The sequence below is a fragment of the Myotis lucifugus genome, unplaced genomic scaffold (assembly GCF_000147115.1).
Source record: "Myotis lucifugus unplaced genomic scaffold, Myoluc2.0 scaffold_329, whole genome shotgun sequence".
Taxonomy (NCBI): domain Eukaryota; kingdom Metazoa; phylum Chordata; class Mammalia; order Chiroptera; family Vespertilionidae; genus Myotis; species Myotis lucifugus.
Window position 1 is genome coordinate 389,564 of NW_005871377.1, and position 27,341 is coordinate 416,904.

Genomic DNA, 27,341 nt, shown 5'->3' on the forward strand with positions numbered 1-27,341 from the left:
CCCTGATACTATGCAGTACATTCCCCATAAGATCTTCCCCACCCAGAACAAAAATACCATATAACTTTTTTTTTTTTCCTGCAGAAACCAATGGGACAGGATTCAAAACTAGGTGAGAAACTTGTGAGAAATCCAACCTGGTTGTATGTCTGAGAGGCTGCTACTGTATCAGCATCACAAGATAAAGCACTCTGGTATCACCTTGCCCATGTCCTCCTTAGTGTCACCCAAGACATTTGACTGATACGGTAACGGATAACTTTTCTTGCTCCACTTTGCAATGTTTCGTTTCCTACTTCTTATTACCTTGGGACACAAAAGTGGCAGAGTTGTTGAGAGCTGATGACCAGAAAAGGGAGAACACTAGAGGAAATCAGAGACAGTCAGGAAAGAAGCCAAAGCTGATTTTCCAACTCTATGCTAACTCCAACCTGCAGAAAGAGCTGAATATAGAAATCTTCTTCAATATCTGATGAAGTCACTCCATTTATCACACACATACATAAATAAATCACCTGGCTTTTCTTTTTTTAATCCAGAAGAGTTGTGCTGGGGACCATGCCCCGTCCTGCTGATACAGGTCCTGAATGGAATCATCAGGAATGGCACAGTGCAGGTGTCAAAAATCAAAGTAAGGCCGCAGAATTTTGAGAGGACCCTCCAAATACTGAGAACTTGTGTTGCACTCAAATGGTCTCCTGGATTTTTATATTTATGAGAAGGGCTTCTTATTGATGTCCCCCAGAATCCAGACTCAGACCTATTCCTCCAAAAAGGTCCAATTGTGTTGCTACACAGTAGCAAGGGTTTATCTTCATGCCCACCTAGCATTCCAGGCTCCCTTACTTCAAGTGAGCTTGAAATTGTTTTAAGTGAACTATGGCTGCACATTTTTTTTACTGTTTTATCTAAGGGAGCATGAGTGATTCAAGTCTGGACTCCTCCTTGTGAGAAAGGAGCCCAGCTCTCAGGAATGGCATCTGTTCTCCTACAAACAAAATGCTGGGGTGTAGACTTTTGGCACATTGTGGAAATAGGAGAACTATTAATTCTGCAATGGTTTTCATGCCACTGGGTCAGGGAAGCTGTCCCACATTAAACCTTACTGCATCTGAAAACATGTTTATAACCCAAAAAGCCAGCCCAGCTTTTTTTGTAAAGGAGAGGCTATAAATCAATACATCCACAGGGAGGTAACTCCTAATATTCCTATGATGCCTGAATCCCAAGAAAAACCTCCTAAAACAAAAAATACCATTTTGGTTTTTCTCAACTTCAAAGATGGGCTCTAATTTGCTTGGGCTTCATGCTACGGTACCAGCACAAGCTACAAGCTCCCTACAACCAAATAAGCCTTGCTCTTCTCTACCTCCTATCATTTTGAACCCTGAACCTCATAAAATTAGAAAGGAATACTGTATAAAAACAGATAAAGGGTTAAAATATTACAAATAAATAGCTAAAATTACCTTCCCTCCCCCAAATACTCCTAAGAAACAGACACAAAACATTACTTAAGTGTCCAAAGTAACCATAGTCCTTCATTTGCCCATGTCTCTAATGGACAACTACCCAAAGGTGAACACCTTCATGCAAATGCATCAAGGGATGTATTGCTTTTTCACTTTCTGCCCAGCCCTTCACATACATGCACTAAAATTAGGTTTAAAACATGGCCTAAAAATGGAAAAAGGGAGAAAAAATATATATGAATATTTCCCACAAAACTGTTTTCCACCCTTCCCTTTCCCTATGCCCCACCCACCCGCTCCCTTTTATAAGCAAGTATTTTAACTTTTTTTTTCCTGGCAAAGGAACAGTGATTTTTAATAATCAAACCCATGGTCTCTTTTAGTAGGGTCTGGCTATGCTTTTCTAAATTCACCCAGCTCAGTATCAAGGACATTTCATTTAACATTCTGAAACACCACCTGTCCGACTCACCCCGATGGTGGTTTGCCTATAAACTTATTAGTTTCGCTCTGGCCATGTTTTTTGTCTTAAAAGTAAGGTTCCTAATTGCCAATCAGGGCCACATCCATAAGATCATCATCTTCCTCCCCAATCATAAAGTCAGGGCTGAGCCTTGAGGGCCTATCGGTAGATAAGATTGTGTTACTTGTCATCGACAAGGACTGGTCTGAAGAGATGGGTGATTTAGACCAACTCTCTGGCTTGATGCTATGAGATTTTTTCTTGTCTCGGTCTTTGTCCCGATCCCGGTCCCGGTCTTTGTCTTTTACTTTCTTCTTTTCTTTTTTGTGCTTCTTATGCTTCTCTGTGCTGTACTCTGGAAGTAGTCGGATACCATCATCTGAGCAGGGACTGTTCTGATAAGATTTCTCTGCTATGGAGGAACCTGACTCACTTTCACTATCCAGATTCTGAGGGGTATATGCTGGTGATTTACTATGGCTGGGAGAGCCACGCTCATGCTTTGGAGTGGAACCACTGATGAGTGGAGAGCCATAATTTTTGGAAGAGGCCATCTGAGGCCTGAGCCCTTCTCCACTACTTTCCCCAGGTTTCTGCAAAGTCACTTTGGCTTTAATGCTAGGGGAACCCCCATCATGCTTGCTGATGATAATTTTTGCCACACCTGTGCTCCCCACATTTTTTGACTCTGAAGTCTTCTTAGATGAATCCACTGAGCCCCCCGAGGTGGAAACCTTTGATTTATCTTTATCACTTTTCTCACGCTTGCCCTGAAACTCTCCTCCTGACATGTTATGTTTGGAGGACATAGGATGGCTAGAATTTGTGCTCACCCCCACCTGGCCATCCATTGGGTCTTCACCTCCAGGGCCACTGGTGACAACCCCATGCTTCAGTTTATCTATGACAGCTGTTAAGGACGGCTTCTTATTTCTGCTGGGAGATTTCCCTTTGGAACTCCCATGCTGGTTCTGAGAGGATGACATGGAAGAGCCACTTGAGGAAAAGGAAGAAGAAGATGCTGTACAAGAATTAGATGATGGGGGAGTTTTCAAAGAGCCTGAGGATCCTAACCCTGAAGAAGACTTCATGCCAGTGCTTGAACCAGTTCCAGACATATGAGAACCACTAGAACCTGAACTGATAGGGGACTTGGCTTTAGAGGATGGGGGAGTCCCAGGAACAGACTTCATTGGAGAGGCAAGCTTATCAGAGCCTCCCGGTGGCCTTGAATGAGAAGGGGATATGTTTGGTTTACTTAAAGAAGGGTTCATAAGTGATGATGGCTTCCCTTGGAGTTTCATCTTGGTGCCACTAGAGCCACTGCTCAGCCCATGCTTGGTAATGGGAGAGGAGCCTGGCTTCCCACCAGACTGGGATGAATTTTTGGACTGGCTAGACCCAGAAGACCCTTGACTAGAATATATACTGCTACTTAACTTGGAACTTGAACCTTCTGATTTACTGCTTTTCATCTTGCCTGAGTTGGAAGCAGATGAGGAAGAGGAGGAAGAATGGCTATGGTGGCTTTTACTGCCTGAGGAAGACACAGAACCACTGCTGGTATACTGACTGTGAGAAGAGGGCTTGCCCACCATCACGGTTCCCTTCGGAATCTGAATAGTGATTTTGGGAATGGGTGGTGTGGCAACACCTGGGGGAGTCTGAGATCTTCCAGAACTGCCTGGAGATTTGGATCCACCTGTACTGGTAGGTGGGGTGAAAGGTCGGTTAGAACTGTGAGACGGAGACTTTCCCTCAGTGTCTGCCTTCTTCCGCTTTGGAGGCTTATCTTTGCTTTTGCCATCATTAGAAGGGGTCCGACTGCGCTTTCCTGGTTTGCTATCTAATCCTGGCCCTGTCAGACTATTGCTGGTGCCATTGCCTTCCTTTACTCTCTTTTGAGCCTTGTCTTTCCCTAAGTCTCCAGTGGTCAATAAAGGACTCTGGCTACCACTGTGATGCTCCATAAGATCTGCAGAACCCAAAGCCTTACCAGCCACTGCTATAATACTGAAATCAACTGTGTCAGCTTGGCTATTGCCTTTAAACTTAGTCTCCCCATTATCACCTCCGAGCATTGGTACCCCCAAAGTATTTAGTGCCTGAGATGTAAATCCTTTGAAATCATCATTATCTCCACTTTGGCTGCTTTCATCAAAGTATTCTTCCCCAAAACCACTTTGGCTCTGGCTATTCAACAAATCAGGATTGAAATCTACTCCATCAGGAAAAAAATGATTGGAAGGAGAGTCACTACTGGGGCTTCCAGCAGCATCTGCAATAAGGTCAGCTGGATCAGTGTATGGATTTTCATTATTATTGGCTTGAAAGACATCAGGGTCAAAGAGGGCACTCTGAGAATGCCCAGAGCTTGAAGAATCTCGAACAGGGGTGCCAATGGGTGGGCAATCGTCACTAGTGCTGGGAAGCTTAGAGGCTTCTTCTGCAATGTCTGAAAGGATATCAGTTACATCTGGGCCAATGCTGTCTGAACTGGATAGTCGGACCATCCTTTGAATACTGGGTTGGGGGTGAGGTACTGGTTGTGGGTAAGTTGTTGGGGGAGTACTACACTGGCTTGGAGCTGGAGTGATGTGTGGTGTATCCAGCGTGTCAGCTGTCATATTGACATCAAAGATAGGGTTCTGAGAGTCAACATCCATTGAAAATAGCTCCCTCTGAAAGTCATCTTCAGTCTGGTGCTTGGGTTTTTCAGGTAGTAATCTTGATGACTTCTTCTTCTTTGTCTTGTTGCTTCCCGAGCACATTTCCATCCGGGGTGAGCCGGAAGAGGAGTTCTGCCTTTCTAAAGGGCTGCATCCATAAAGGGTTGAAAAATCCTGGGCAGGATTATCTTTAAGAAGGTTCATGAGCATCGGGTGATTCTTGGTGTTGCCGGCCATCGAAGAGACAGGTGGCGGCGTGTGATGAGGAGGGGTCGGACTCGAGCCAATGGTAGACCCCCCGTTCCCTGTGATTTGCAACAAACTGGTAAGAATTGGGTTCTGAGACACCTTGCTGAAGTCCTCCCCATGGCCCACCGACTCATGCCGATCTTTGATGCTCATGCTCATATTAAACAAGGTGGTAATGGGACCCCCCGGAAAGGTGTTGGTTGGTGTAGTGGTACCACTCATTGGGTTGTTGCCTGTGGTCATGCCATACCCTGGGCTGCTAGCCGGGGGCAGGTTCTTTTTCACCATGTCTTCAACTGTCTCTGCAATGAGGGACAGTGCTGGGGTGTCGGCCTGAATGGTTTCAGCCTTCCTCCGAATAGCCCTCATCGTCACAGGGATGGACATACATCTGTAAGATAAGATGGAAAAAGACAAAATTAACATTGCACTAGCTGCTGAATGAAACCAAGTTTTCATTAGAGAAAAGGGGCTTTAATTTTTCCTGAGATTTGGATATGTCCTCAGAGGTTTGCAGTAATGCAATTTTCAGGTAAGGAAATAACCCCAAAGGCAGGAACAGTTCTGTGAAATGCCAGAGCTTTGGATAAATTAAAGAGAATCTGGGCCAGTAGGCAATCATCAATCTCTTTTGAAGCATCACCAAAAACAAACTAACCATAAACAAGAATTCAAGAATTAGATATTATAATGAACTAAAATAAAACTGTTAATAATTAACTCAGTAACAAAATGCCTTCCTTCTAGAGCTTGACATGTGATTAATGGGATACATGATTTATCTTAATCAACCACTAGAAAAATCTCTTGACCCATCTAAGTTCTAAACCAGTGATGGCGAACCTATGACAGGCATGTCAGAGGTGACACGCGAACTCATTTTTTTGGATGATTTTTCTTTGTTAAATGGCATTTAAATATATAAAATAAATATCAAAAATATAAGTCTTTGTTTTACTATGGTTGCAAATATAAAAAAATTTCTATATGTGGCACGGCACCAGAGTTAAGTTAGGGTTTTTCAAAATGCTGACACGCCGAGCTCAAAAGGTTCGCCATCACTGTTCTAAACCTTAATGGCTTAGATCACCCCAAAACAATACTGTAAGAAGTGCTACTACTGGTATGAAATCTTGTTTATTTTAAAGCAAAGCACTTTCTATCTTTTAAACATATTTATAAACCTATGTTTGAAAACATTTGCTCTAGAACATGTCAGCAACCATTCTTAAAAGTCCAACTAATAACAATTTAGGCTTTTGAAGATCATATGGTTTCTGTCTAACTACCCTGCCATCTTAGCTGCAAAACCACCATAGACAATATGTAAATAAACAGACATGGCTCTGTTCCAATAAAATTTATTTACAAAATGGTAATTACACAATGTTTCTGGAAAGCTAACTGGCTTAAGTATCTTCCCACTCACTGTCAGTGACATGTTACAAAGAGGATAAGTAAAAAAAGACCTACATCTTATTTCAGCTCTCTTCCTCCTACAAGAACCCTAATGCCAGGCTGAAGTTACCTACCTTACACCCTATTACTCTCATGATATTTTAAATGATATTTTAAAAATCAGAGCTCATATTGCTTTAGAATTGAAAGCAGAGAAGAGTGAATTCAAAGCAGTGACTAAATGTTTTCCTTCTAAACTTCCAATTCACTCTAATACTGAAAAAAACACACACATCACTATACACCTCTTACTGGGACTCTAATGGAAAAGGGCCAGTGCTACCTTTGAACAACTTTGGCAATGAAGTCATCTGTGCAGATGAGTGCATCTGACAGCCCCTTGTAGAGTTTACAGCTCACATGTGTTGAGTCCTGCACATCCATTACCACTGAAAGACAAAATATATAAGAAGTATTTGAGTTAGATTCAGCTTCTGAGTTTTCAAAAAGAGATGAAGGAACCAAACTGCTGCTCTGAGAGAGATGGTAGCCACCCATACAACTCACCACACACCAGGGAGTCATTCACAGGGTGTTGAAAAGACACACTGAAGCGGGACTCTGAGAGGGGACACACTTCAAATTGAAGGAGCCCAGGAGAATCTAAAAGGCAAAGAAAACATCATAAAATAGTAATTATAAGACTTGAGACAAGTAAATAATCCCTAAGTGTAAAGAATGAAATTTTTTCTTTCCTTGGAAACTAAATCCCACACCTACTATACCATTCACAGGTAATAAAAGGAATCTGCCAGTTTATGTTATAAATACTCTAAAACAAAGAACTAAATTTCAATTTTCTAAAATGAAGGCATTCGCCCTAGCTGGTTTGGCTCAGTGGATAGAGTGTCAGCCTGTGGACTGAAGGGTCCCAGGTTCGATTCCAGTCAAGGGCACATGCCTGGGTTGCGGGCTCCATCCCCAGTAGGGGGCTTGCAGGAGGCAGCCAATCAATGAGTCTCTCTAATCACTGATGTTTCTATCTCTCTCCCCCTCTCCCTTCTTCTCTGAAATCAATAAAAATATATTTTAAAAAAATAAAATAAAATGAAGGCATTTAATCCCTAAATTGTTAAAGACCTTGAAAGATATAAACACCCTGCCTTAAAAGTGAATTCTGAATATAAATGTGGCCAAGAGGAGTTTCTCATTCTGTTTGATAAGCAGACATCCAGAACCACTGCCATAAACCCTGCTTTCTATCAGTGTTTGCAGCTGTTAGCTGTGCAACCCATAATCTGGTGAGCAAGGACATAGGGTTACAATCTAAAATGTATAGTTATACCAAATACACACATATCTGCCATCATATGTTCTTAAGCTAAACATGCTGGCAGCCCAGAATCAAGGGTCACATACTTGCTGGGCAGAAAGCATCTCTGTAGGACTAACTCCATAACTACCATACAAAAACTCATTTTTAGGTGCCCTGAAGCTCTTTGAAGAATTCTCCTAGGATTCAAATACATGAAATAGAAGGTCCATAGGCATACTTGCATATGCGCTCTAAAATTTCTCATTTCTAAAGCAATTCTTATTCCCATAAAAAGTATCTCCTGATTTACCTTCCGTTTCTTCTTGCCTAGCATTTGCACTGATACATCTCTTTCACTAAAGTGTTTTACAACTAAGGTAAAAAGTAACTGTGGTTAACTAGAGCAGCCAAAATTCATATCAAAGCTTCTAAACACTGTTTGAAAAACACCAGCATTCCAGAATCCTGGGAGAAAAAGGCACAGGTCTCATCCTTTTGTAAACTATATGATTAAATTCTCCAAAGAATGGAGGGAGGAAATATACTCGGGACTAAAAGAACGCTCTTAACAACCCAAAATTTAGATATCAAGAAGTCCTTTCACCTACAGCATCTCAAGTTCTACTTTATATTCAACTGCAGGGTTCAGGCCCTTAGTTAACCAATTATATCACTGTATGTAGAGAAAGACTAAGTCCATTGCAAACACTCCCCCCCCACCAAAAAAAAAATAACCCACAGTGGTTTCCATATGCTAATTCATAGATTGGTTCCATCAAATTATTTGTGGAGCTTCAACTAGATTCCCAACACCTCCCACTGAGGTTCTAATTCAGTTCTTAAGTTCATGTGGCTATAGAAACCAAATATCTGTCTTTTTTAAAGTTCCATAGATAATATGATGGGCTACCAAATTAAAAACCACTGGAGTTATCAGTTTCCATTTATTAGTAAGGAAATCAAAAGGAAAGACAGTACCTTCTTTCAGAATAGTTCTTTTGACACAGCTTCCAATTAGGGTATTATAGGCCACTTGGTGTCTGATTAGATTTAGGATAAGAGGAACCCGGCCAGGGTGCTGAAAGGTGATTTTGCTAACAAGGGTTCCCTGTAGACTTCTGCCATCTGGAAGAGGAGCATCCTTGTTAAGGAAATAGCAGTGCTGCTGACCTGGAAGAGCCTAGGCAAAAAGAACAAAGGAAATGAATGCTATTTACTCACACATTATTCTCCAACCACAACTATCCTAAAAAACAACCTACACCTCAAAACTCAGTAATAGAACTCCATTGAATTCTTTGGTCAGCTAATGTTATAAATGCTAATTACCCACTTGGCTGAACAGACCCTTTTTTTGTAAATGTTCTGCTATTGGTTTCCTAGCCTAGCTAACATGAAAATTACCTCAGAAATCTGTATAAAATCTGTACTTTTAATAAAATATTCTATATATAATTATAATGCAGCCAGAATTTGGGAACTACTACTTTAGTCTAAACATTCCAACAAATTCAAGTGAAAATGAGGTTTTTGAAACTTCCCTTATTCACTCCAGCATTTTCCTTTTAAAAAAAAAATATTTTCATTGATTTTTAGAGAGAGAGGAAAGAGACAGGGAGCAAGGGAGAGAGAGGGAGGGAGGGAGGGAGGAGGGGGGAGAGAGGGAGAGGGAGAGGGAGAGGGAGAGAGAGGGAGAGAGAGAGAGACAGACAGATGACACACACAGACAGACATCAACTGGCTGCCTCCTACCAGGGCTCAAGCTTGCAACCCCGGCATGTGCCTTGACCGGGAATAGAACCGGCAACCTTTCAGAGCACGGGACAATGCCCAACCAACTGAGCCACACCAGCCAGGGCATTCAAGCACTTTCTTCTCTGTATGTATCTGAATAAAGGACCTTTCCAGATTATAAGCTTATGGCACTTGAAAAATTAAACAATAAGAATATTTAACACCTACTCATATGCTTGTAAAAGTCCAAATACCATTAAGGAACTTTCATCTGAAATTTCAACAATGAAATGTATGTTGTTTCCTGACTTAGAAGCTTATGCTCTTTCTTCAGTATGTTCCAGAGATTTCTGTAATTTCCTGCCTGACTGAGGAAATAGGATATGATCCAGCAGTCCAATAGAATGTTATTTAACCTCAGTAATCCTATAAAAGAAGATTCTCATTTTGGGTCCAAATATAACCTACAACAGCCCACAGAGTCTTACTTACAGCATAAAATCGCATGTTGTGTTTCAAAGGTATGGGGTCAGGGTCCTTTGACAGCTCAAACTGAGTGATCAGTTCATAGAGGGGTATATAAGTTGGTGGAGTTTCAAACAATGGAATTCCTGGGGGAAGGGGGGAAAGGACCAATATAATGATCACAATAAGATCAAAACGTTGACAGCTCAGTTTTCCTTTCATGACTTCTACTTCATTTGTCCATTTATTCAAAAAGTACTTCAGTACCAAGTACCATAACATCTATACCCATCAATACTTTTTTGAGGCCTACAAGACCAAAAGAGGTCTAAGATAATCTGAATTTGAAGCTTGCTTTTTCATACTTATAACAAGATTAGCTACTGATACTTATAACTCACCTGTGCAATTCTGAAGTTTCTGAACAAATGCTCTAGATACTGGGATTGGCTGGGGAAATTTCAAGAAGAAACACGCAGGAAGATCAACACTATTGGCACTGGTGATTGAGGAAAAAGATGGGGTCCTTCAAATAAAAGAAGAGGTAGGGTTGGGTTTTGATTTGATATGAAAATGAAAAATCTAAACATACATTCTTAGACATGTCTGCTTCATATAAACACATACTCACAAAGCCTACCAAACATTCTTCCCCCAATTCTGAAACATCCTATTTATTAACCCTGAAGTATTTAATCAAACATGTATCCTGAGGCATGTACTCTAGTTATTGCTCCAATGTAACTCCAAACCAATGTAAGTCCCATGAGAGAAAAAGGAGCAATCATTTAAAAAGAGGAATTAGCACAATTCTCTTTTTTCTCTCTCAGGACAGAGAATGTGTTCCATGAGCAAACTTCAGAGGAACATTAAAATAAACATTAAAAAAAGAATTTAAATGGATAAAACAAAAAGCCAATCTCTGGAAAGTCAAGTGAGGGAAGAGCCAAGTGAAACTGGCTTAAAACTGGGCTTGATGGTAAAAAATGGACTTTGCTACCCTAGGATTAATTATAGTTAACTTACCATTTGTTATCAACTGGATGTGACCCCATAATTAACGGTGCAATTGGGAGTTTATACATAGCAGATGTTCCTTCAATTGTCACTGATGCATTCATGCCCAAAGATCGAGGAACTGGGAAGAGAGAATAAAAATGATATTTTCCAAAGTAACACAAATTATAAGGACCCTAACATTAAGAAAACAAAAAAGCAGGCTAACTTCTGCATGGTTTGTCAGACCTGTTTTGTTTCACAGATACTGTAATACCTATATAACTTAGAAATGCTAGAAGTTACCTTTCTAACCAACCAGTGTTTCTGTCAGTAAATAAAACAAAATACAGGAAATAATGCAGTCCAAGGAAAAAAAATTTTAAGGCTCATTACTGTTATTTACTTATTTTCTCCAACTTCAGAATGTATTTAAAAAGAATTATGATTACAGGGTAATCAATGATGGAAGTTATAAGGGGACCAAATGAGGTATTAGGCCATTTCTCATTTTGTTTTAGTGTATTAAAGTGCAAATAGAAAATAACATCCATTATTATAATTCCTTAGTAAGTTGGCCAATTTCTTCACCATTAAAGTAATGATTAAAGGGGATTATTTCAAGTCAGGGTGGTTTATATCTTTTAATTCATTCATTTACTTATTCACATATATATGCGTACATATTTATATATGGAGATATGTATGCCTGTGTGTGTGTGTGTGTGTGTGTGTGTGTGTGTGACTGTATCAGTAGCAAACTTTAACAGGGATGGCAAACTTATTACAAGTAGCAAACCAGGAAGTACAAGCAAACCCAGGCATTCAAACTTAAAAAAATTTTTTTTAAACACTGATAAAAACCTTCAGTTGCTCTAAAGTCTTACCATTATTCTCATGCAAAATGATGGGAGATGTAGTCTTATCATCCAGCAGGTCAGAAGGAGAGGCATAGTACTTCAAATTCATTAAATGACCTATGAAAAAGAAAACTTATCACATCTTTACCAGGTAAATTACAAATAAAGAAAAACATTTCCATTTCTATAAACCTATATACAGGAAATAATTTCACAGACATGAAGACTCATGCTCCAAAGCAGCTTATGAAATATGACAGAAGCGTAAGTATTGATTCTAGTGGCAACAATTTACTTCACAATTAAAAATATAAAATGTAGGGAAGACAGGTGTTAATACCTTAGAAATGACAATTTTCTCCCTCTGCTTACAAACCCAAGGTGACATTTAAAAAAATATATTTTTTTATTGATTTCAGCAAAGAAGGGAGAGGAGAGAGAGAGAAACATTAATGACAAAAGAGAATCATCGATCAGCTGCCTCCTGCATGCCCCCCACTGGGGGATCGAGCCCATAACCTGGGCATGTGCCCTGACCGGGAAAAGAATCATGACCTCCCAGTTCATACCACTGAGCCATACCGGCCTGGTCTAAGGTGAAATTTTAAGTAATGACCCCTCAACGAAAATTAGACATTTTTCTAAATAAGCAAAATAGGATCACATACCCCCACTTCTTGGAGTGAGATAGCCAACACTTCCATGAAGAATCTTATCTAAGGGACCAGCGTTGGTTGCTTTCCTGCAAGACAAATGATCTATGTTTGCTTGTATTTAAAGCCTGAAGGTATCAGTACACATTGTGAAAATGAGTTCAGCTCTTAAAAGACATATAATTAATGGCTCTGTCCTGTACTTGGGCATATAACAATTGTATTTCACCTTCAAAGTGAAAGGATTATTTCCAAGTATATAGCAATATATAGTGTGGCAAACAAAAATTACAACTCGACTGTTATTGATTAGATGGGAGGCCAGGTTTGATAAGACTTCAGATAAAACCCAGGGAATACCAACCATCAACTTAGGGATACTGACAGTCAGAGAATGGAATGCAGTCAACATTTGGGAAGTGAAAAGAGATGGACAAGATGTATAATATAGGTAAAATACAGATGTATAGTAATATACATGTGTCATGTAAATATATATAGGTGGGGCAAGAGTAGGTTTACAGTTGTGAGTACAAAAACAGAGTTTATTCTTGTATTATTTATTAATACTTGTATTATTTTCCATATGAACAACTGTAAACCTTCTTTTGCCCAACTCCATATAATAGAACCCTGGCAATGCCCAATATAAAAAAACTTTAAGAATGGGGTACTCAGAAGGGTCATATAGAATCGACACCTGAGTCAGTCTTACCAATACATGACTGCCATTTTAGATAGATCCTGTTCTAAGGATTGGAGAGCCAAGTACATTTTAGTCTTCAGTTTGCTAGAAAGTAGATGAAGAGAACAAGAGGTAAATCATTAAAACACACACATACACACACACACACACACACACACACACACACTCTAATACAGAAAGCCTAAAGGGCAAGTCTATATTGAAGGCAACTAAAACATCCATTTAAAAAAAAAACAACACCACCAAAAAAACCTTAAAAATGTTTTTCTTTTTTAAATCCATAGTGAGGCCCAGCCAGCATGGCTCAGAGGTTGAGCATCGATCTATGAACCAGCAGGTCACGGTTTGATTCCCAGTCGGGGCACATGCCCAGGTTACGGGCTTAGTCCCCAACATAGGGTGTGCAGGAGGCAGCCGATCAATGATTTTCTCTCATCATTGGTGTTTCTATCTCTCTCTCTCTCCCTTCATCTCTGGAATCAGTAAAAATATATTTTTAAAAATAATAAAAAAATAAAAATCTATAGTGATATTCCTAGTGCCAAAAGTTCAACTCAATGTATATACCCCAAAATCCATGCGTTTGTGCTCTTTTTTTAATGGTGCTTTCAGTAAAACAGCCAGCCTCTGCAAGTCCATCTATGTGTTCCTTAGGCATTCTATCTTTGCTCAATTGTTGAAGGATGGTGGTTTATCTTATAGTTTTTGTATTTGAGTATAATGCACATTCTAACATGATAGATGCAATGTATTAGTGTATAGCCACGGTTTTCTAGAGAAGTCAGTATTTTAGTAACTGTATTTAGATTTTAATTAAAATGTGTTTCTAAACTTAAAAGCAAAAAAAATAATCCAGTGATCTATCAAAGCTAATTTTTATCTCTATTTAAAAGAGCCAAGCAGGTTAACAGAATCCCAAGTAGGATAAAAGTAAAAATGACAAGCCAGTTCTACAACAACTAATTTCTTTTAGCCCGGAAATCAATATGTTGAAGACACCTCAATGATTATAGTCTCTTTTAGCATAATGCATTAATGCAGATATTGTTAATTTAAAATAATTTAAAAACATAGAGTGGGGGGGAGGGGCGGTAAGAGATCAACCAAAGAACTTGCATGCATGCATATAAGCATAACCAATGGACACAAGACACTGGGGGTAGGGGAGGCCAGGGGAAGGTCAAGGGGAGAAAAAAAAAGGAGACATATGCAATACTCTTTGTAATACTTTAAGCAATTAAAAAAACAAACAAACAAAACAAAACAACAAAAAACATAGAGTTGGAAGGTGAGCTCTAGATTGTCAGTACTATTAGAAATCACAAATGAGATAGGGCAAAGGCTTGGCAAACTTCTAAGCACAAAATAGATTATAGATTTATATTGTTTTTTTCCAACAATAGCAAAAAATAAAAATACTCACTTGTCTCCTGGAAGGTTATAAAGATTAACAAGACCCTTAAGGTGCTTAGAAAATTCCTCGAAATTTTTTTCCCTATAAGGAGTTAAGGGAAGAGGGGAGAGGGAGGAGAATAAAAGATATATTTACTACTCAATCTTAACAGCAAAGTGCCAAAAATCATGACTATATAAAACTAATTTTCATAATTTGTTCTATTCTCTTTCCCCCCAGCCAGGTTTCTAGAATTAATCAAAAATAACAAAAGAGCCCTAGCTGGTTTGGTTCAGTGGATAGAGCGTAGGCCTGTGGACTGAGGGGTCCTGGGTTCAATTCTGGTCAAGGGCATGTGTCCAGGTTGTGGGCTCAGTCCCCAGTAGGGGGCGGGCAGGAGGCAGCCAATCAATGATTCTCTCTCATCATTGATGTTTCTATCTCTCTCTCCCTCTCCCTTCCTCTGAAATGAATAAAAATATATTTTTAAAAACAATAGCAAATGAAAGGTTTTCCTTTTTCTGCCCATTTTTCTGGATGTGTTAATAAGCAGTATAAAAGATAGTTAAGCCCAGCCCTAACCGATTTGGCTCAGTGGATAGAGTGTCAGCCTGTGGACTGAAGGGTCCCAGGTTCGATTCCAGTCTAGTGCATGTACCTTGGTTGCAGGCACATCCCCAGTAGGAGGTGTGCAGGAGGCAGCTGATCAATGTTTCTCTCTCATTGATGTTTCTAACTCTCTATCCCTCTCCCTTCCTCTCTGTAAAAAATAAATAAATAAATAAATAAAGATAGTTAAGCCCGCCCGGTGTGGCTCAGTGGTTGAGCATTGACCCAGGAACCAAGAAGTCACCAGTTCGATTCCCAGTCAGGGCATATGCCTGGGTTGCAAGCTCAATCTCTGGTGGGGGGCATGCGGAGGCAGCCAATTCATTGGTGTTTCTATCTCCCTATCCCTCTCCATTCTTCCCTCTCTAAAAATCAATAAAAACATTTTTTTTTAAAATATAGTAAAAAAGAACTGATAATTTATATACTAATTTGCTCTTAAGTAATAAGCCATTTATTTATTTATTTCCTCACCTAAGGACATTTTTCCCATTGATTTTAAAGTGGAAAGGAGAGAGGAAAGGAGGGAAGGAGGGAGGGAGGGTGACAGACAGAAAGAGAAACATCATGTGAGACACATCAATTGGTTGCCACCCTCATGCATGCAGACCGGGGCCTGGGATCAAACCTCCAACCCATGTACGTGTCCTTGATGGGGAATCGAACCAGTGACCCTTCAGTGCACAGGCCGACACTCTAACCACTGACCCATACCAGCCAGAGCAAATGAGATATTTTAAATCACTTCCTTTTCCTTTTTAAAAAAAAATATATTTTATTGATTTCAGAGAGGAAGGGAGAGGGAGAGAGAGATAGAAACATCAATGATGAGAGAGAATCATTGATTGGCTACCTCCTGCATGCCATCTACTAGGGATCAAGCCTGCAATCCGGGCATGTGCCCTTGACCAGAATCGAACCCAGGACCTTTCAGTCAGCAGGCCGACACTCTATCCACTGAGCCAAACTGGCTAGGGCATACCTGGAGATATTTTTGATTGTTGCAACTCAAGAGCTACTACTGGCAACTAGTGGAGAGACACCAAAGATGCTGTTAAACATCCTACAATGCACAGGGCAGCCCCCTAGAGCAAACAATTTTCCAATCCAAATTATTAACACTGCCAAAGCTGAAAAACCCTGGACTAGATTGAGCAGGATAAGAAATCAAGTTAAGTCAGTTCTGAAAGTGAACAAGTATAGGCTCTGAAAAATCTTGACCCAAGAAAATAAATTTGTTCCTCAGGAAGGTAACTTTTGACTGGCCTCAAAACCTAGCTATAAAGAACAGCATTGTCTGCCAATATCAGAGACTATGTCATTTGCTTACCTTAGCTGCTGTACAAGCTCTGGACAGCTCTGAAATTAAAGAAATTATGTTAAAATATTAAACTACTTTAAGATCTCTGAAGACACCAAGAATTTTTCTCTTATTAGCACACATGCCATTAAAACTCTATAGAAGTTCCTTATTATTAAGATATCAAAAAACATCTTCTTCCTACTTGGTAAACCATGGGATTGGGAAGGGAAATTAAAGATCAAAATATAAGAAATAGTTTATAAAAGAATCAACTTTCAGTAGCTTGTTTAAAACATCAGGACCTCTCTTTAATGCCATCCTTGAAATCCATATCCAATTGTCTGGTTACACACATTTTAGACTCATCCTTTTATAGGACTTTTCAGACACATCAGCTATATACAAGATTATCTGTCCATCTTGATTATGTTAAGTTCTTTGAGGATAGAAACTTTATTAATTATCTCTGAAACCCCAGCACCTATTGTTCAATTGCGGCTCATGTTTGTGTATATGAAATGGAAAGGGTTCCTCTGGTGCAGGGGTCCTCAAACTACGGCCGGCGGGCCACATGCGGCCCGCCGAAAACATTTATCCGGCTCGCTGGGTGTTTTTGCCGCCACTGCCTGTTGCTGAATTTGTTCATAGTTTTTTTAAAAACTATAGTCTGGCCCTCCAACGGTCTGAGGGACAGTGAACTGGCCCCCTGTTTAAAAAGTTTGAGGACCCCTGCTCTGGTGTTTCCACCTGTTAAAGCTTTTCGATGATGTTAGAGATGGACCCATGTTACTCTAAATCCCATTCTAAAGCTACTGATGTTGTAGCCTATCACATCACCTCTACAGTGGCTCATGAAAACACTAAACCCAAGCTATTTCAAACCCCAACAATTCATTTTAAAATTAATGTCCCTAAGTAAACCCCACAGATTCCAGTGAAATATCGACAACACATACCATAGGATTCTCCCCATGGTGAGCCACTTTTACATCACAAAGCTGTCCTGCAGGATCTAACTGCACTTCCACATAGAACATATCTGACGTGATGTAACATTCAGTGCCACTGGCACTGAGATGAGAGCCCAGTCTAGCAGGAACAAATCAAAACAGAAATTAATAGAAGACACATAAATAAAGCCACCCAAAGTCAACACTAAGTTAAACATTTCTGCCTACAGATCGTCTGTCTACTTACCCATTTTGTCTTGCTATAGACTCCAAACGATCAGTCATTGCGGGTAAAGATGTTACTATGAAAGGGTGAAAAAAGGAAATCACAAAGGATGCTCCAAATAACTTAAATTGTATTCTTCAAAGACCATCCTTTCAAAGTGGTAAACACATTCAATAGTTCGAATGCTTACAATTTGCACAAAGGTCATTGGTAAGGGTTAGCTATGGCCTATGCAGTAATAAAGGTAAAAAAAAAAAAATCTATTTGAGCCCTGGCCGGTATAGCCCAGTGGGCTGGAGCATCGTCCAGTACACCAAAAGGTGGCAGGTTCAATTCCAGGTGAGGGCACATACCCAGATTGAGGGTTAGATCCCCGGTCAGGCGCATACGGGAGACAACCTATGGATGTTTATCGATGTTTCTCTCTCTCCCTTCTCTTTAAAGTCAATTTTTAAAAATATATTTGAAAAAACTAATGGATCTTTCTCTTCTCCCTTTTTCATTACTCATTTGGGACAGTTACCTTTAATTTAAAGAAGATACAGTTATCTGCTAATGTTTGAATAAGGAAGATTAACATCAAAACCAACATAAAAACAGGCATTCTTCCTCTCAGGTGTGCATTTCCTTAACTCTTAGGGTCCCCACAATACTTGCCATCAGGGGAGCAATGGACAGCTAACCCCTTGAACCTGTCTCCAAGCCCCTTTTCTCTGACTTTCCAGGGAGCCAAAGTAGCTCCGCCTAGGCTCATTTCGTTCCTGACATTTCTAGAGAACAAAAGCAGCCCCACCCAGACTCTCTCCTATTGCTTCTTCTATCCTAAGCCCTTCCTTGTTTCACTGTCCCCAGCTTTAATAAACCCACTCTTTAAAATAAAATAATAAAATAAATAATAATAAAATAAAACAATATAAAAATACTCAAGTGTTTATAGCAGCATTATTTACAATAGCCAAAAGGTGGAAATAACCCATGTGTTCATCGATGGCTGAATAGATAAACAAAATGTGGTATACACATACATTAAAATATGATTCAGCTTTCATAAAAAGGGAATTCTGATAAATGCTACAAAATGGATGAACCGTGAAGACATTATGCTAAGTGAAATAAACCAGTCACAAAAGGACAAATACTTTATGATTCTACTATTATGAGAAGTCAAATTCTTACAGACAGAAATTAGAATGGTAGTTGCCAGGAGCTGGGGAGAGGAAGAAATGAGAAGTTATTGTTTATTGGGTACACAGTTTTAATTTGGGAAGATGATAAAGTTCTGGAGATGGATGGTGACGATGGATACACAACAATGTGAATGTACCTAATGCCAATGAACTGTACGTTTAAAAATGGTTAAAATGATAAGTTTTATGTTATGAACATTTTACCACAATGAAAAAATAAACCAATATTCAGCTGAGTAAGTTTCATTTGTGGTGCATCAGAGGAAAATCTTTTTTTACTTTCATTTCTCCTCAAAAAACATGAGGTAATTATAAGCATGAATAATCAAGCTCACAATTTAAATTTTATATTTGCTTTCCTGAAAACATTGTCTATAAACACAGTAAAAATCTTTTAGCGTTAAAATGTCCGTTTTCTTATTGAAAATTAATTAGAAGAAAACATGTAAAGGTGAAAAAAACAACAACTTTCCCCTGCTATCTATAGTTATGCTTCAGCAATTATCTTTTGAGTCTCTACCAGCCTCTAAAATAGGATCAAAATAAATGTTTCAAAACATCAGGTAAGAGCGCATCTCAATTCCATAATAAAAGCAAAACCAAAACCTAGCATAGAAAGTTGACCTATTTCAATTTATATTTCTAGTGTAAGTGTAAAATAGTCTTTCTTAAACAGGTAGTTTTAAGAAATCAGCATATTTCAAAGATGATTACAAACCTTTGAGAGCTTTTTGCAATGTCTCCAAACAGCTGACCAAATGTTGGTGCCCTCCAGAACTCATCACAACCCTCTTCTCCTGTATTAAGTGGGAAAACATTTGAGGTAAAAATTAACCGAGCTAACAGTGTTTTAGATAAGCATATATATTATCCTAGTAGTAATACTTCAGGATACTCTATAGACTGTATCTACTTGAGCCCTGGCTCAAAAATATCCTATATATTTGAATATGTAGAATATATTCTATATTCTCTCTATACTCTAGATCAGTGGTCGCCAACCTTTCGGACCTCACGGACCACCAGTGGTCCGCAGACCACCGGTTGGTGACCACTGCTCTAGATAGTCTATAGACTTTTTAAAAATATATTCTTAACCGTTGCTCTGTCCATCCAGCCAAAGGAAGAAAGTTCATATAGTACATGGATACATCCATATCCATATACAGAAGAAAGGAAAAGGTATTCCCAGATCTAAAATAAGTTAACCATGCCCTGGCTGGGTGGCTCAGTTGGTTGGAGTGTTGTCTCATACACCAAAAGATTGCAGGTTCAATTCCTGGTCAGGGCACATATCTAGGTTTCGGGTTCAGTCCTTGGTTGGGGCACATATGGGAGGCAACTGATCAATGTTTCTCTTTCTCTCTGAAAAATCAATAAAAAGCATATCCTCAGATGAGGATAAAAAAAAATAAAGTAAGATAACCTTCAAGGGGGAAATTAGGAAGAATCAAAATGTAATAAATGAGATCAGCCTCCTGTACAAGTAACTACATCCTAAAATTTACTCAGTTAGCCCTGGCTGGTTTGGCTCACTGGATAGAGCGTCGGCCTGGGGACTGAAGGGTCCCAGGTTCAATTCCGGTCAAGGGCATGTACCTTGGTTGCAGGCACATCCCCAGTAGGGGGTGTGCAGGAGGCAGCTGATCGATGCTTCTCTCTCATCGATGTTTCTAACTCTCTATCCCTCTCCCTTCCTCTCTGTAAAAAAATCAATAAAATATATTTTTTTAAAAATTTACTCAGTTAAATGGGGTGGCTCATAAGATTTGGCAATTCCCAAATTATTCTAAGAAATACAACCACACAGTAGTCAAAGTAACAGATTGCGTAGTCCAGAAAAGGGATTCCCAAAGAGCAAAACAAAACAAACAAACAAAAAAACTGGCATAGATGTTCTAACCCCATCCAGGGAAGAAGCTTTTCTCTGCACATTAGAATCCCCAGAAATGTGAACAGTTTTATGATATAAGGATAGTTTTTCAGGCTTTTCCATGCCCCAATTCTTCTCTTTAATCTAATTCCAATCTCACAAAACAAACATCTGATTAATTAATAATCTGTCTTCCCTTGCACCTTGAATATGCAAGGAGGCGCTCTAGACAATGAATATAGTGTTTTGGTAACTGGAAAGATAGACCCTCTGTTGTAAATAAATAAATTGGCATTCTGATTTACATGTTAATCTATTGAGATTTTGTTAGTATGTCAGTTGTAAACAATTCAAAATCTTGATATACCAGTAAAATTATGTTTCTGAATCTGCAAAATTGAAAAGTAGACAACAGAAGTTATGGTAACCAAACCAAGGCACTGGTACCCCTATAAAAGGGGTGACCACCGGTTGGTGATTACCAGTGGCCACCTGAAATTCCTCTATCTCATAATGTCTCTCTAATGCAGCGGTTCTCAACCTGTGGGTCGCGACCCCTTTGGGGATCAAACGACCCTTTCACAGGAGTTGCCTAAGACCATCAGAAAACACATATATAATTACATATTGTTTTTGTGATTAGTCACTATGCTTTAATTATGTTCAATTTGTAACAATGAAAATACATCCTGCATATCAGATATTTACATTACAATTCATAACAGTAGCAAAATTACAGTTATGAAGTAGCAACGAAAATAATTTTATGGTGGGGGGTCACCACATGAGGAACTGTATTAAAGGGTCGTGGCACTAGGAAGGTTGAGAACCACTGCTCTAATGACAATATCATTTACATAGCACACATTTCAAACTAGAATATGGCTGCCTTGTACTCCCAGTAAAAATTAAAAATGACAATCTCTGAGTCCTAAGACTGTAAAAATTGCCATTCTTTTATTTAAAACATTTTAAAAAATATTTTTATTGATTTTTAGAGAGAGAGGAAGGGAAGGAAAGAGAAACAACAATGTGAGAGAATAACATTGATTGGCTGTCTTCTGCACGCCCTATACCAGGTATCAGTCCACAACCCAGGCATGTGCTCTGACCAGGAAATCGAACAGGCAATCTTTTGGTGCATGAGATGAGGCCCAACCAACTAAGTCACACTGGCCAGGGCAATTTAAATACCTTTTATGTACACAACTCTGAGCCAGAAGATGCACATATATTTGTAGAATTTAGTTAAAAAGTAATTTAGCAACCCGACACTTTAATATCCATTATCTGATCTGATCCTTACAACAGAATTATAGCAGGTCCTCAAGTAACTTCATCTCATTATAACATTGAGAAAACAAAAATCGATTCCTGGCTGAGACCACTGTGTGAAATTTGCTCATTCTACCCACGTCTGTGTGAGTTTTCTCCGGGTTCCCACCCATGTCCCAAAGGCACATTAGATTAACTGCCATGTCTAAATTGTTCCCATCTGAGAGTGAGTGTGTAAGTGTGTGTGAGTGTGAGTGTGTGTGTGTGTGTGTGTGTGTGTGCACTCTGCAATGGAAGGCCATGCTGTCCAGGGTGGGTTCCCACCTTGAGCCCTGAGCTGCCAGGATAGGCTCTGGCCACCCAAGACTCTGAATTTATTCCAGCAAATTAGAAATATTATCTCACTTATTTTCATAACTATTTCTTAAATGGATGTATAGCTCACATTTATTTCGATGTTTAATATTTTTTTAAATGTATTTTTATTGATTTTAAAGAGGAAGGGAGAGGGAGAGATAGAAACATCAATGATGAGAGAGAATCATCGATTGGCTGCCTCCTGCGGAAGATCGACCCCACAAGCCAGGCATGTGCCCTTGACCAGAATCGAACCTGAAGCCCTTCAGTTGGGGCCCTTCAGTCCACAAGCTGACGCTCTATCCACTGAGCGAAACTAGCTAGGGCTCGATGTTTAACCCTTCGAGTGCCAACCAATATCCTAGGAACTATGCTAAAATTGCCAAGGCATTTTTGCTGATTTTCCTTAGGTGCCATCTGTCAATAAAGAGTGAACTACTAGCATCTAATAGTGACACTGCAGGAGGAGCATGATAGCGAAAGACACTTTTGGCGAAAGACACTTTTGGCGAAAGACAGGAGGAGCGCAATTGCGCTCCCCGGCACTCTAGGGGTTAATATTAAAAGTGTTCTGGGTCTTTATTCAGAAGTTCAGTGATATTTTGTGACCAGAACTATGCCACAGGAACTTAACTCTTATGTATGCCAACTAGCCTATGATAATATTGGTTTTACTATACATCATTTTGCTTCAAGTTGCAGTTTCCAAGAACCAATGTTAACTAAGGACTTAATATATGTGGAAAAGCAAACTGGTTTGTGTGCCTCTATTTTCCAAATGAGAAAACAAACTCAGATATCTATATATATAAAAGCCTAAGCGACCGTCCTATGACACACAATACCACCAGGGGGCAGACACTCTGACCAGTAGCTATGACACTCACTGATCACCAGGGGGCAGATGCTCAATGTGGGAGCTGCCGAGCTGCAGTGACTTGACAGCTGCGGTTCTCGGGTAACACACCCGAACCAGAGAGGGGTGAGCCCGATTCCAGGGTGCGTCACCCAAGAACCGCCCTCTCGCAATCCAGGACCCCTTGGGGGTGTCGGAGAGCTGGTTTCAGCCCGATCCCCACAGGCCAAGCCAAGGGACCCCACCAGTGCACGAATCCGTGCATGGGGCCTCTAGTATTAAATAATTTGTCCAAGGTCATATAAGTAATAATCACTTGTGTCAAGCCTAAAACACAGGTCTTTTGATAACAAATTCAGTAATTTTGCTAGTGCTACACTAATCATTTTAAACACTACTAAACTGAACTTATTCTGGACATAGAATAAGATTTGGAGGGGCGGAGAGGGTACTTTCATTGAAGTATACAGAAGAGTATAAGAATCTGAAGAGATCTATGAATTATCACAAAGTAAATACATCCATATAACTATTGCCCAGGTAAATGCATAGAAGTAAAGTTTTCCTACATCACTTAATTACCACAGAATCATAAGGATGAACTTTTAACATCCAGCCCCCATCCTCCCCAACTCCCTGCCTTCCATTTAACTAACATACTACTGAATGCTGAATGACTAAGGAAGGAGTAGTACTACTGCAGAAAAAGAGGTTGACGGAGTGAAACTAATTAAGAACAAATTGCAAAAAAAAAAAAAAAATGAATGAATTGCAAACTCAATTCCTAGCATAGAAACAATGAAAGTACTATCACATTAGTATCAAGGAGTTTAACAGGAAGTGAAGAATAAATGTCTCTATCCCAGTCTATCACGTGTGTCTCTTATTGGTGTGTTTCCTAGCACCTTTGCCTAAAGTACCTCAGTGTACTATAACTCATGATTAATAGCATTTTATAATAGCACCTTTGCCTAAAGTACCTCAGTGTACTATAACTCATGATTAATACCATTTTATAAATATGTCTCCTTAGGTAGACTCTTTAAAAAAAACAAAAAACTTATTTTTTTATTGATTTCAGAGAGGAAGGAAGGGAGAGAGAGAGAGAGAGAGATAGAAACATCAATGATAAGAGACAATCATAGATTGGCTGCCTCCTGAACACCCCACACTGGGGATCGGGCCCACAATCCAGGCATGTACCCTGACCGGGAATCGTACTGTGATCTGGTTCATAGGTCAGCGCTTAACCAGACCCACAAAGGCCAGGCTTAGGTAGATTCTTAAAACACCTGAGTACATGGTGGCTATCAACTTGATGATAAATCAAACAAAATACACACTATATTAGCTAGTTTGAAAAATTTGACACAGGGAACATAGCTTATTAAATAATTATCAAAGCACACACCACAATCCTCACCATGACTTGACGCACAAGCTTAATGGTTTCACTCCAAGGCCTATTTTGGTTAAATTTTGCATGGAGCCGTTCCAAGAGAGAACTCATCTTACTCAGCTTTTCCGACTCTACAATATAAATCAGAAGATATTGTTAGAAACTCTTCTTTCAAGACCTTAAAGTTTTTCTTGCAAACAACCCTCCCATATGACATCCTGGTAAGAACTCAGTTAAAATATTTTTCAATATCATTTACTTCAAAACATACAAAGAATTTATTTTTAGTGACAAGAAGACACATAAATTATGGGCCTAACCTAATGAACACCACAGAACAGGACTGCTTTCTATTCAAACTTTTAATGAGAACCAAAAAAGAACCATCTCTAACCATGTTTCAAGATCAGAACTACAATTTAGTGACAAAATTATTTCATGATATGTATAATATCCCTCGATGAGATATTTAGAGCACACATTTGAATATGGCCTTACTATGGTTAGTTGATTTTCAATGTGAAAAATATAAACTTTGTTCATCTTTTTACATAATTTTAGGAGATCAATTTATAAGTATTATCAAGAAAACAGGCTTTATTTGTCATTCAGATTTCTCCTATTTGAATTCAAACTAAAACTAGAGAGAGAGGGAAGATGTCAATAGCTAAAGAATTAGTTTCTAGCAGAGTTGTAAAAGAAAGGTAGAAAAGACTGGCTCCTGAAATCAGTGGGTGAGCAAATCTCCTTGCCCTTAAACTCGCCTTTCGAGAATTCTTGTACTGCTTAGTATGAGCAAGGGTCTATGCTAGAGACGACTGGCAATGCAAAAACACAATATGCCTGAGATAACATCTGTGAAAGGGTGTGGATAAGTAAACTCGGAAATAACCATCACACAAAAGCAAAATGAGATACGCTCTTAAAAACAGATACACAGCTGATCTCTTGTGGGGAGCAGGCCCAAGCCTTTCCCTTCCCTTTCTTATCCCTCCCTCACCCCCCAGGCCCGTTACTTTTGCCTTTCCCTCTCCTAAGCTCCAAGGGTCCTTCTTTTGCTTCTGTAACTTGTTTCCTGAGCCTAGCAGCCCAGCTGGCTCACTTCTACTACTACTTCTGTAACTTTCTAAATAAAATTTCTCTTATTAAAAGAAAAAAACACACACAAAGATGCATTACTAATTGAAATTCAAAGGAGAAAAAGTTTATTAGTTGTGGAATGTTACAGAAAAGATGTCATTAAAAAATGAATAGGCCCTAGCTGGTTTTGCTCAGTGGACAGAGCGTCAGCCTGTGGACTAAAGGGTCCTGGGTTCGATTCCGGTCAAGGGCACATACCCGGGTTGCAGGCTCGATTCCCAGTAAGGGGTGTGCAGGAGGCAGCTGATCAATGATTCTCTCTCATCATTGATGTTTCTATCTCTCCCTCTCCTTTCCTCTCTGAAATCAATAAAAATATTTTTTAAAAAAAATGAGTAGAATGTTAGCAATCAGAGTTGAGGCAGTGACATCTTCTAAATCAAGATTCAAGCTCCTCCCTCTAATGCCCTCTTCTTCTGGAAAACTGGTTTGGGGGCTATTTCATCCAGTTCACAGTTCTGGACACATTTCTAGGAATTCCCACTTTCAAGACTCATTCGTTCAAGCACTATTTTATGTGCTGGGGGATATGGCAGTGAGCAAACTAGACAAAATTCCTGCTTCATTTTACACTTGTCATGCCTCTGCACCCAAGGTGTAAACCTTTCTTTGTCCTCTCCTTCAAAAAACACCCCCCCTTCTTTCCCTTGAGAAGTCTGATAAATATCATTATATGAAAGCTCAAATCAAACATTTTTTTGAGCAACTATTTATGTCCCAGGAACTCTACAATGAGAAAGGCAAGGTCCCTGATCTACAAAGCTCAATATAAAGTGGAGAAGACAAGTACAAAATAATACAGTGAGCTGTATTAGTAATAGAAAACTATGTCCAAAATACGAAGGAAGCACTTAAAACTGGAGTAACTTGAGAGAATCAAAGTAAGGTTCCACAGAAAAGCTGCTTTTCAGTTCTGAATTAGACCAGTCATTGAAAGAATGAAAATAAACGCATATGCCAGAGGACAAGTTCTGAACACGGTGACGTTCTAGGGAACTGCAGGCTTTTCATATCAGAAGGACCTCCTGGCTTCACTCACGCCCAAACATCCCCTGGTACTCCGACACACAGCTCTATTACTATTCTCAGGCCATTATTCACACTTTTGAGAGTCACTCGCCTGGTCTTCCACAACCTGAGGATTACAATGCCCTGAGACCCAACTGATTGCCCCGAGCTAAGCAGGAAACCTTCACAGAAGTTGGGAGTCCCCATCACCACAAAGTCGGAGCTCTCCACCATCAGGGAAGGCACGGTCAGAATCCGAGACTCACACACATCCCGCCCCACGGACTCTGCGCCCACGAGAGTGTGGCCTCCGCGAAGGCATCGGACCCCCAGGTCCTTTCACAGATTGGCTCCCCCCAGATGTGTCGCGCCCCCCTGCTTCCCCCTTCCATCACTCACCCTCGGTTTCCCCCTGAGCCTTCATCCTGACAGTGGGGAAGGCCCGAGTCCTACACAACTGGATCAGCTCTTCCCCACCACTATCGGGGGGATCAAGTGGGCTGGGGCTCCCAGGACGCGGGGCACCAGCAGTCCCCACTCTTCCCGAGAAGGCTCAGTCTGAAGTCCCCGGCGGCAGGAAGAGAAGGGTGCTCCCGGCCGCCGCCATCTTCCCCAACGGAACTTCCCAAAGATCGCGAGATTAGCCGTGATCCTGCGAGAGAGAGGAAGAGGGAGGGACGCCGAACCATCGCGAAAAAGGATTAATGGTGTGCTTCTCGCGAGATTTTTCCAACCGAGCCTTCCCTTAGCTGTCGGTTGTTTAGACTTTCTGCAGCTAGGTATGG

At 39.9% G+C, this 27,341-nt stretch overlaps 1 protein-coding gene across 1 annotated transcript; it reads right to left on the reverse strand.

The window, feature by feature from the left end:
• Positions 1-27,195, reverse strand: MED1 (mediator complex subunit 1). The gene is made up of 17 exons (XM_006100775.3): positions 26,956-27,195; positions 24,433-24,539; positions 19,367-19,445; positions 17,483-17,537; positions 17,242-17,374; positions 16,313-16,341; positions 14,404-14,475; positions 12,990-13,064; positions 12,290-12,363; positions 11,649-11,738; positions 10,792-10,903; positions 10,167-10,291; positions 9,793-9,911; positions 8,545-8,746; positions 6,819-6,914; positions 6,595-6,700; positions 1-5,244 (listed from the first exon to the last, which is right to left on the reverse strand). The coding sequence occupies exons 1-17, from the start codon at positions 26,978-26,980 to the stop codon at positions 2,016-2,018; spliced, it is 4,728 nt and encodes a 1,575-aa protein (XP_006100837.1). The 5' UTR covers positions 26,981-27,195; the 3' UTR covers positions 1-2,015.
• Positions 27,196-27,341: the final 146 nt, after the last annotated feature.